Raw genomic sequence first — 11,725 nt, forward strand, 5'->3', positions numbered from 1 at the left:
ACGTCGCCGGTGCTGTGTTATGTGTACCCCAGGAGAGGTCTGTTCTCTGCCTCTTCTTGCCACTTTATGCGGTTTGCAGACATGTGGAGTCTTATCTCTGCCGCCCTCTCAGTCGCCAGGGGTGGCAGAGCGTGGCTTGCAAGATTGCTGGCACAGAACAGGGCTCCTGTGCTGCACTAACAACCCTGGAGGTCATGAATGATACGTGCACTTCGGTTCCAAGTTAAGTCGAGCAGGCGAAGCGCTGTCTTCCCTTCACACTAAATGAAGGCTGATTTACTCGGTAAGGTATTTCAGTTTAAGTTAGTGTTCACCTTTAATGTTCCTAGCATTGCTCACCAGGTTTGGGCATTACAAACAGACTACAGTGATGATTGCGTCCGCAAGGTACCGTATTTATTCGCGTATAACCCGCACCAAAATGTGAAAAAACGCGTTTAAAAAGTGGGGGTGCGGGTTATCTGCGAATTTTTTCCTTGGGGGGGGGGGGGGGGTCGGCTTCACCGCAATGTGCGGCGGCCTCCCCGTGTAGTCCGCCATCCCCATCGTCATCGACGCTTGTCAAGCCGATGAAGGGCCAACGAAAGGCCAGCATTGTTGAGCCTCGCGTTAGGCGCTGTTTAGTGTACTTACCCCAGTTTGCACTGTTTGCCTGCTTTGTTTTGGCATCATGAGTGCGACTCGACGGCAGTGTTTCACAGCGAAAGAGAAGCTAAAGATTATAGCCGCTGCCGAAGAAATCGGCAACAGAGCTGCTGCAAGACAGCATGACGTCGACGAGTCGTGCATTCGCGACTGGAGGAAGAAAAAAGAGAGTCTCGAAGCAACGAACCGGAACAGGCGAGCGTTTCGGGGTCCGAAGACTGGCGCGTACCCCCACCTCGAGACGCAGCTTGCGAAGTTCATTGAGGAGCAAAGAAGTCGTGGCCACGCTGTTTCGACTGAGATGGCGCAAATGGAAGCCCTGAAGTTGGCCCGGGAATTGAACATTCCACGTGAGTTTCGTGCAAGCCGTGGATGGCTTCAGCGCTTCATGCGAAGACATGGATTTTCTATGCGGCGGCGAACAACCATGTGCCAGCGGCTTCCTGAAGCCTACGAGGAAAAGTTGTTGAACTTTCAACGATATGTGATCGCACTTCGGAAGGAGCACAGCTATTTGCTGTCTCAGGTGGGAAATGCTGATCAAACACCTGTGTACTTTGAGATGCCGATGGACACGACCATGGAAAAAAAGGACTCCAAATCAGTCAGCGTGCTGACCGGCGGAAATGCCAAGCTGCGCTGCACAGTCATGCTATGCGCTTTGGCTGACGGCACGAAACTGCGCCCGTATGTGATTTTCAAACGCAAGACGCTACCTAGCATTCCACTGCCCCCAGGAATCGTTGTGCGTGCGGAAGAAAATTCGTGGATGAACAGTGGCCTAGTCGGTGACTGGCTTCGAGTAATCTGGGAGCGAAGACCAGGTGCCTTGCTGGCACGCCGGTCGATGCTCGTACTAGATTCCTTCAGAGGCCACTGCACTGATGCGGTGAAGGCTCGCCTTGCCGAGACCAGCACCGACCTCGTCATAATACCTGGCGGCATGACGTCCATGCTACAGCCACTCGACGTGTGCCTGAACAAGCCGTTCAAGGCACACGTGAAGCGGCTGTATGCCCAGTGGATGGCCGACGGCATTTACGCCCTCACACCGACGGGACGCGTGCGAAGGCCTGATATTCCATTGCTGTGCCAGTGGATCGTGGATGCGTGGAAAGCGATACCGGCAGATTTGGTGCGCAAAAGCTTTAAAAAATGTGCGATCAGTAATAGTCTGGATGGTTCCGAGGACGACTACGTCTTTGAGAGTGGCGATGAAGCCTCGGATGGCAGTAGTGAGAGCGGCGACGATTAAGAATCGGATAACCAGTGACGTGGTGGCGGTCGTTTGAATAAATGTTCTGAAAACGAAATGATCACTGAGTGTGAGTTGCATCTTTCTAGCGCTCATTTTTTTTTTTTTTTCAGGTAAACGTGCGGGTTATACGCGAGTTTTTTTTTTTTTTTTTTTCCGCCGAGTTCAAAGTTAGGGGTGCGGGTTATACGCAGGGGCGGGTTATACGCGGGTAAATACGGTATTACTGACATATAGCATGCAAAAATAAATGCCCACATGCCCTTCTTTTCGAGAAAACAAGCCGCACTTTTCTTCAGAAAAGGCATCACAAGACCATGTTGTGCACAAACAGCTAGCAGCAATGTGCACAACTTGGGGATTAACATGAAACGCAGCACACACGAAACTTCCACTGGAAATGCATTGCACGGCTCAAAAATGATGATGTAAATGTGATGCGAGCTCTTCAATTTGTAAGAGAGTGCAGGGAAGGAACATTGCTTGCAGACACTAGAGTAAAAGCTCATTGATATGTTCCCTTTTCTTACATTTTCATGGCTCTTGCGCAGTGAAGCACCAGTCTCATTTACTTCTCCTATGGACCTAAAGGCTATAGCAGTGCACCACTGACATGGCATTATACATTAGTGGCACTTGGGTTAACTGCCTCTTTCGTGGCTTTTGGTACCTTGTGTGGTTACAGTAAAGACCTGTATATATAATATGAAGATTTTTTTTCAATTATTAGTGTCAAGTTTCCGCCTCATACTCTATTTGGATCCAAACAAAAATTGCTGCCAAAAATCGGGCTCGTAAACTTTTGGTTTCATTATTGCTGCATGGCTTCCATGATCCTCATTGTCCATTAGCAATACAGGAAGTGCCACCTGGAGACTGAGTGGGTTAGGCCACCATAATGTGCTGACTTGGTGAGTGCACACCGGAAGTGCCACCTAGAGACTGAGTGGGTTAGGCCTCCATAATGTGCTGACTTGGTGAGTGCACACCAAGGAAGTTAAAGAAAAACTGCTGGAGCGGAAACTATGTCCCGAAGGTGAAACCGCACAGGAGGGGCACGGTAGAACTACAAATAAAAATGATGAAGCGCTCGTCGCACACTTCCCATGAGTTAATCAACCTCCTTGATTTATCATCGCCTGTTTTACCAGACATACTTATCTACATGTACCTCTGTATTACTGGTTTTAGAGTGAAATCTGAATACTGTGGCATATTGCGTTGGGGAGAACGTCATCAATATTAAGAAGTAATTACGATTTTCGTTGGGAACAACCAGCTTTTGTTTTCTAATTAGCCTAGCATAACAATAACAGAGCCAAATCACTTAATCTGTAAGCAAACATCACCCAATAAGGCTGTATTTCAGGTGAAGGAGGGGCAAGCATCGGCTTCACCTTTGCTGTTACGAAGCTATGGGAGCTTCCACTCCAGCAGTTTCCCTTTAACCTCCTTGGTGCACACCCATGCAGCACACCATGCACACAAGCTAGCGAAAGCCTCTAGTCGCTGACATAAACAAGCTCTTCAAAGAGTGGGTCGAGCGATGTTAAGCGATGGCTGCAGTCAGGTGCACCCAAAGTGATGCTGACCAGATTGCTGAAGCGGGCATCGCCAGCCACTCTGTGCAAGTGAATTATGGATGCGTGGGTGAGCATCCCGGAGGACCTCGCGTGTGTCGCACTTAAGGGGGGGCGCTGTTCTCAAATAATTTATTTTTTACTTTTTGAGTTAATGTAACAAAGCTTAGTAATCTGGCTCACTTTTTCATGCTGATTTCAAATATGCAGTTGCCTTTTCTGTAGTTAATTATCTTTAGAGATAATTAATATAACTATTGTTTGTAGGTACAATAACAGAAAAACTACTTTTCAGGTGGTTACTATTGGCACTTGCCTAGAAACTACAAAGCATAGGGCACACAGGGGTAGGAGTACTTTTTTTATATAATTTTTAGTTGCCCTACTATAGTTTGAGTTTCATGTTGCAAACATGGCCACTTGATGCTCCAGTTTAAGGTGAAATTAAGCATTTTCAGAGGGCTAATTAAAAAATTTCACTCCTATCCCTGTGTTCTGTAAATTCAGCTACAAGCCGCAAGAATTGCAGCTTTAGCTGCTGGGAACCAAAACTTTTATTCTCAGAAAAAGAAGAAAACCAAATTAAGCTCATTTTTAGTAAACAGGAACACAAAATGGGAGAATATTTGCAATTTTAACTGTGACCAGTAGACACCAGGAACATAGCCTTTCTGGTTGCAGTCGCTGCTATCCAAAATGTAGTGCCGCAGCTGCATGTCGCAGAAAAGAAAAGAGCTTTTTTTGTGCATCTGTCAGCAAAAATTTAGCTTGTAGGTCTGATCTAAACAGTATTACAACTAAGTTATCAATCCAGAACACGTGAAAATTTCCAAGAACATGCATTGGTTTCTGTAGAATAAAAAAATAGCATTTAAAGAAAATCAATTTTCTCAAACTATTTTGGTCTTTGAGACCCATGTGTCCCCCCCTTAACGAGTGTGGCATTTTGAATGCACTTGACAGTCAAGCACAGCAGAGCACTGTCTCTGGAAGAAGTTTTCAGACAAGGAACTGTTCCAAGACTGTGCAACTGAAGATGACAATGATTGACGCACAAAGCCCGATGTAGATGTTTTCACAGAGTTTGCCTCACTCATACTTATGCTGAAGAAACTTTTTCTCACTTTTTGCTTTCCCCAAATCTCGCCTCGTATTATGTGTGGGTCCATATCATGCAAATTTTTACAGTACTTCGATCTACACAACTGTAAAGAAACTGAAAAATGGGGCAAATGCTTGAAAAGAGGCTGTTTTTATTAAACATTTGTCACAAGCACCAGACAGAAATTGCGAGTTTTGAGAATTCAGTCTGTCAAGCTGCTATAGCGAACTTTATCTGCTGGGTTTCCAATAATTTGATGACTCTCTCTTTAACTTCAGATAAAGTTTTGTACGCATGTAGGTTTTCACCTCATCTGTAGTGCTGCGGCAAGCATTATCAAGTCTTACATTTTCCCATATAATGCATTATTTTTCTGCCGTCCCCTGAAAAAGTGGATTCTATTTTACTTTGGCGGTGAGAGAACCTCCGATGTGGGAAGGGGCTCCTTGCATTATCACTTCACATTTTATTTGCTTCCACCTCAGCTATCATTAAAACCTTATTAAAAGTTATTGTGGTAAAGTGCTCCCTTGATGGCCCTTTACAATCTAGTGTGCAGCCTAAATTCCTGGTGAGGCCCGATGAGTGGCCCTTTAAGATGATGCCAAGTTTTCTCTGTGCCAGACCCGCAGTGCCTTATGACTGATAGCGTAATGCCAGATTCTTTACCTTCTCTTTTCATCAACAGGTGTATTCTTGTAAGTATGCATTATTAGTGCCTCAATATGGCCGTAGTTTTTGCACAAATTTACAATTATTTGACACGATGGGCATGTAACGACATGGTGTCTGCAGAGTGCACGGGGCAGAATTCTCCTGGGCTATGTTGTACTGTGTAACTGGCAGTGTGATTATCCTGCCTTGAAGCTTCTACACTTTGCAAACATTCATTACTTTTATGCCTAGTCTTGTAACCATTATGGAAAAAGTACAAAGGCACATATCCAGCAATGCCTTACTGAGAAATGAGGAATGAACATTTTTTGTAATGAACATAACCCAACTCTGCGCATCAACATTATTGCACAATATTTTAAAATGGCAAGAGCTAGAGTGAAGACAAGTATTTTTGAAAATTCTAGTTTCCTAATAGCATTCCACCTGTCTGACTTATAGGAGAACATACTGGTCTCCCTTTAGCTGAAGCTGTTTCTTTTACTACCTGTCGCGGTGGCGGGTAGTATTGGCGAGTAGCACAAGGTCACAGCGGCCGCGTTTCTATGGAGGCAAAATGCAAAAGTGCCCATGTCGCATGCATTGAGGGCACATTGAAGATTCCCTGGTGGTCAAAATTAATCCGGAGTCCCCTGCTACAGCATGCCCCGTAATCAGATCGTGGCTTTTACATGTAAGACCACAAAATCAAATCCTAAGTAAACACTGGTGTAACAACTTCTGTTTATTCATTCAGTTTCACCTGATTATGCATTCTCGTCTTGTGGCTCCTGCCTTTAGTTTTTGTTGTGTAAGAAAACAGTTGTGCTAAAGTACATCTACTAGACAAGTCTTGCCTTGTTTAAAGGCCTGAAAGAGAGCTCTGTCCTCATCAGCGTTCTTTTGTTTTCTTTTATGTGGACCTCAGGTACGAAAAGTGTATTTGCAAATAGTCAAACCTCGTCGTAATGAAACAGGATATAATGAAAGAATGGATATAACAAAGTAATTCTGGCTTCCCTTCAACTTTTTTACGAGGTTTTCTTGTATTATGTTTCAGTCATTTTTAATAATTCACCTATACAGATGTTTTCATAGAAATGCTGGAAAGCTTTTTATGTTCACTGTATGTAGAACTAATTCTTGTGTATTTTTTCTTGTTTGTGCTTTCGTGTCTTCAGCTGCTGATTACTGCCTCTCAAGCCCTCGTTTGGCTTCAGCAGGCTTGTTTTTGTATTTTGATATTGCATGTAATAAACATTACTTTGTTCCAAGAAATGGTGCACTGCATTTGCTCCTCCCTTGTGACAGCGTTCACCTCGATGATCGTGCTGTGTGCTCTGGCCCTTGGCCAGGGTAAAGGTCAGGGCCACCCTGCCCTGGCCGTGCCCACAGGCCTGCCCAACCTGTTTGGGGTGTGCGTCTATTCGTTCATGTGCCACCACTCGCTGCCTTCGCTGGTTACCCCGTGGCGAGAGAAGCGCAACCTGTTCCCCCTGCTGGCTGCCGACTACATGCTCATCCTGGGCTTCTACACCCTGCTCAGCTTCACCGGCATCTTCACGTTTCCCGAGCTGCACGACATGTACACCCTCGACTTCCAGGTGGGAGAGCACTCTGCGCTAGAGCACTGCAGGGACCGATTTTTGTGGCCCGGCCCCACCCTAAACCTGAGTTAGCAATTGCTTAATCGGCCCGAGCCCAGGCCCGTGCAGTGCTCTACTCTACGCTATCTATTCGTTGACGCTGTGCACATGGCATGAAACTCCAAAACACTGAGGAAACAAGAGAAGCACTAACAACTTTATTGACATTGCACATTTCATATTTACCAGGAGATAACTTCTAAAGGTTTTACAGTACAAGCTGGACACACAAAATCAAGAATAAAAGAAAAACATCTCTAACCAGCTTTTTATATTTTTTTAAGTTTTTGTAAGAGTGACCTAACCAGGCAGATGCATTTTCCATGTGATTTCGATAAAATAAGTTGCTAGTTTCTTCCTCTGTAACTTATTGTGCTGTGTGCACAGTAGGGGGGGTGGGGGGGGATGAAGCATTGCCAGCTTGATGAAGCACTATCAGCTTTCTGTGCAGTTGGGTGTAGGTGTACAGCCTGAGCACTGTGAAAGAGAATGTGTATGGGTTCCCCAGAAACCAACAAATTTGTGCTTTTAGCTTTTTTACTAAAATTCAAGAGAATACCAGCTTTCGCAAGTCTACCTTCACCTGGCTGATTTACTCTGGCCGATGTGTTCCTGTGCTTTGACCTATCGAATAAATTGCATAAGTTCACTGAAGTTGGCTGGTTGGATGGAATGTGAAGCAAAGCAGTGGAAAGGACGGATGGGAAGTGCTGTGTACTTGCTTCTTATCTTTTCTTTGCACTATTTTCTTATGCAATTAGTTTGCGCTTTTATTGCCAGCTACTAGCGTCCTGCCCAGCTCAGTCAGTCAAGCAACTGTCCAATGGCCTGATGTTCTTGCATTGATCTCCACACCGACCAAGACGAATTTTTCTTTTCACTGTAGAGCTCTTCCTGAGGTACCCGTAAGTTTCCTTCATAGTTCAGTGCTGCGTTCAAGTGTGTAAGAATTTTCAAAGATGTACTTATGCTTTGTTAAATTTGGCAAGTGCATTTGACTTCATCTTGTCATGATTCTTGTCCACCTGAGCACGGACTGTCTAAACTTCTGCTCTTATGTAAGAGTATTTCGTCATTAGCTGGCCTTTGGCCAGGCATCACTCAGCTAAGCAGGCAGTCGTGGCAATAGCCAATCATGGGCCACGCTTTGGAAAAGTGTTGTGAATTTTGGTTGCGATTGGTTGAGTCTTCACTTGACTTTAGTACCATGTTTCTTTCCCCCCTCATGCAGCCGAACAGCGACACGGGCAGCTCGATCATTCCGCGCATTCCAGTGCTCCAGTACTTCCTGTCGCTCTTCCCAGTGTTCACGCTAAGCACAAATTTCCCCATCATTGCCATCACGCTCCGCAACAACCTTCGCTCCCTGTTCCTCCGCGAGGAATCTGCATCTAGCCAATTGGGGTTGAAATCCCGCAGCATATCGTCATCGGGCAGTTCCATCCATGTCGGAACACCACCACCACAGTCATGCAAGCAGGTGGGGAGCTCCTTCTTCAAACATGCGCAGATTTTAAGTTTTTCACTGAGGGGTCGCTAAAGGAAAGTATGAAGTTGAGTTAGATTGACAGATTATTAGTCTAGAAGTCTGTTATAGTACTCTGTATGCCAATAGACGACTTTGTTGAATAGGAAATTGCCACCAAAGGTCCCAAATTTGAATTGCCTGCACCAAAATGGACTAGTAGACATAATCCCCACCTGACCTCTTTGTATGCCACTCTCCAGGAGTCATCCAGCGCTGTCACATGAGAAGTACCACAGTCCAAACTTGCTGGTGCCACTCCAATTTTACATTGTTGTCATTTCCTCGCTTACAGAAACCCTGTTCTTGGTACACATTGTGCATTCGTTATTAATTAAGCCTTATCTTTCACTCTAGCTTGACTTCATATTTTCCTTTAGCATCCCTTTAATATGGTAGTACTCTATTGATGTATACGTTAAAAAAAAATCAGAATCTTGGGAAATGCAAGGGCCAGAAAACTAGCATTGAATGCAGGCAGTGCTTGCTAGCCTAAATTTTCAAAACATTTTGTCATACTTTGCCTTTTAACACTTACATACGTGAGGCATTGCATGTTGAGGACTGACAGTTGCATGCTTCCTGCTTTTTATTTTTCATATTGTGCGACAGGCGCTAGCTCAACAACGTTTGCAATAATAACAATGTTACGATCCATGCCTTGATAGTAGTGACCGTCATTGGTATACATTTTAAAGTAAAATCCTATCTGCAAACAGCTAACCCTGCCTAATTTGCTGTGTGAAGCATTCATAACTTGCGTGTTAAAAATGAGCACCCAATATGAGTGCCAAAAATGAACAGGTCCCAAAGTTCGCCACCTTTTCTGTCTATGTCGCTAGCTCTATGAGAAGCGTAAGATCAGCCTTGTAATTTCATCTTACCCATTCTTATGATCACAGCGTCGCACGATTACAGGCTTGAAAGGGAGTGCTCTACAGTTGCCTGCTAATAATTTGAACAGGTTTGCAACAACACCCCATAATGTAATGTGTAAGGTGAACTGAAATTTTGGACACCTTCTAGGATAGTGTTCAACAATTAGAACTTCACTTAGCTGACCACATTTTGATTCAGCCTCTGAGATGAGATAAAGGCCGATGTTTTTGTTTTGACATGTTGCCAGCATCTCCTCAAAAACGGAAGTAGTGAAGGACACTACTGCTATGGATAGTGTTGTGATTGTGCGTTGGCCCCGCAGCACCAGCCGCTAACCCTCGTTATGAGGCTCAAATATGCAGCCCCTTTGTCAGACAAAGCCAGCGTAGTGGTCAAGCAGCAGCTGTTGATTGATGACTTTCGTCATGAGAACACAATTAGAAGTTCTTGGGAAAGGGTGCCTAAAAAAGAAGGGTAGTGCTCTACCTCTGCAAGGTACCTTAGCTAACACTCTCGCCAGAGCTAGCTAATTGCCGACGCAAAGTGTGCTGCTTTATGCCAGCCTATTGGACAAAGTCAAGGTGTGTTTAGGCATATTGGGAAGGGGCATTTCTTTAGGTCAACTGGTTGTGCTTTTCCTTCTCCTGTTACTGCTCAGATAATGTGGATTGTGTGTCCGCTGGGTGTGTCCCTCTCCATGTTCGTGCTCAGTGCCGTTGCGCTAACCTTCTCTCCTCGGAGGGAGAGTGCTTCGAACCTCTCGACTGGGCAAAAATGACATCTGTCTTCCTAGCACCCAATTGGTCGTAATGATATCACCTGCCTCCTAGCATTGGATTGGAGGGAGATGACGTGACTGGAAAGACTGAAGGGATACAAGATCCGCAGCTTGAGTTACAAACTTTTTGTCATGTTCATTCCTATTTTCTTGTAAGTAATGTAAATATAAATGTGTTTTTGAAACATCTTGCACGTCAGGCCAATGCCTACAATCACTACTCCTTCACTGTGCGATAAAGCCCCAAATCCTCGGGCCCCCGGTCACAACAATAGCCATGACATATTCGACTCGGTCAATTTCCTACAAAAATTAATATTGTAGGAACTCCGGTGCTAGTGTCTATGGCAGCTGCAAGCATGGTGGCTCAACTTGGCATGGGAATGATGGTTAGTACATAGATTGGCCTTTGTCCTTCTGGCTTCAGACGACTTCGGGACTTTGTGAATTGATCTTATTCAGCAAAATATGTGTGGTACCCAAAACCTGACAACTGTGACATGTGCCTGGCTCTCACAATCGCTTCCACCTCATGCAACAAAAAAAAATTGTAGCCTTCAAGATCTGTTTCTTATCCAGAGGGCGCCACCACTGGTGCATGAACTTGGACACAACCTGTTGCGTTTTAAATGAAACAGTTTGCTATAATTTTGCATGCACTCAGTCTTGTTGTCCTCTGTCTTTAAAAATACGGCATTGCTCTGTAATTCTGGCCTATAAAACGCAGATAAAGCGCAGTAAATAAAACAACCACAAGGACGTTTGAAGCCCTGAACATGGAGATTAGACACATGCACATTTTATCGATCATTCTCTTGCCAACTGCATGACCGCAGCGCCACAGTTCCCGCTAGTAATTTTAATAGGAAACTATGCATCCAGTAGTAGCTGCCACACCAAAACAAGTGGTAAGCCAAGCTGCCAAGGTGTCAAGGCTGCATTTGGTTGGTTGTCATGTGTGTCCCAGACGTCCAGTTTTTGTTCCTTAGTGTTCAATTGTGGCATGGTTTCAAGTGCTGTTATGAATTGCTTCCCTTTCAAACAAAGCAGCTTTATATGGTGCCAACTCCACCCTCGACGCTGACAAGTGTAACAAAACAAGGAAAATGTCAAACATGGCATTTGCAAAGAAACTTGCGATCATTGGTCTAGTGGAGCATGGTCGACCTCTGTTTTACTTTAGATCCTGATAATTTAGGTGGTCCCTGCTCAGTCTGTCAGCAACTGGAAACAGTATATCAGTAGATGTACCACAGCACTACATCTAGACGTAATTTAGTTCAGTGGCATGACCCTTCATCTAGAGTGAACTATGCTGTCTTTATGCTGAATACAGGCCATACACTGTGTTGCCGTGACAACTGCATTGGGAGTGCAGTGCAGTAAACCACTATACTAAAGTTCACACAGCTTTTTGCTTACACAAGGGTTGCAATTTTGGGCAGATGGTCCATGTCATGTGTAACTCTTCTCGCTTGCCTTGCTTCTAATGCACCAATGCAAGGAAGCAAATAATGAATCTAAAATTAGTGCCAGAAACCTCACAGTATAGGTATTGCTGGTAATACCAGGGTCACGTAGTGTATTTTTTTTTCTTACCATTGTTTATTCACTGTGTCATACGGCAAATAATAAAGGCATATCAGCATTGTAGCTAATGA

At 44.6% G+C, this 11,725-nt stretch overlaps 1 protein-coding gene across 4 annotated transcripts in view; it reads left to right on the top strand.

The window, feature by feature from the left end:
• The window catches only part of LOC142589545 (transmembrane protein 104), a 37,965-nt gene that overhangs the window by 21,779 nt on the left and 4,461 nt on the right, over nt 1–11,725 (top strand). For 3 of the 4 annotated variants that reach the window (XM_075700987.1, XM_075700988.1, XM_075700989.1), the window contains 2 exons: nt 6,548–6,840; nt 8,114–8,362. In XM_075700987.1, the coding sequence (XP_075557102.1) occupies nt 6,548–6,840; nt 8,114–8,362 (542 nt within the window). The remainder of the gene's footprint in view (nt 1–6,547; nt 6,841–8,113; nt 8,363–11,725) is intronic. The other variant, XM_075700990.1, reaches the window with a different exon arrangement.

Source organism: Dermacentor variabilis, chromosome 8 (genome assembly GCF_050947875.1).
Source record: "Dermacentor variabilis isolate Ectoservices chromosome 8, ASM5094787v1, whole genome shotgun sequence".
NCBI classification, from domain to species: domain Eukaryota; kingdom Metazoa; phylum Arthropoda; class Arachnida; order Ixodida; family Ixodidae; genus Dermacentor; species Dermacentor variabilis.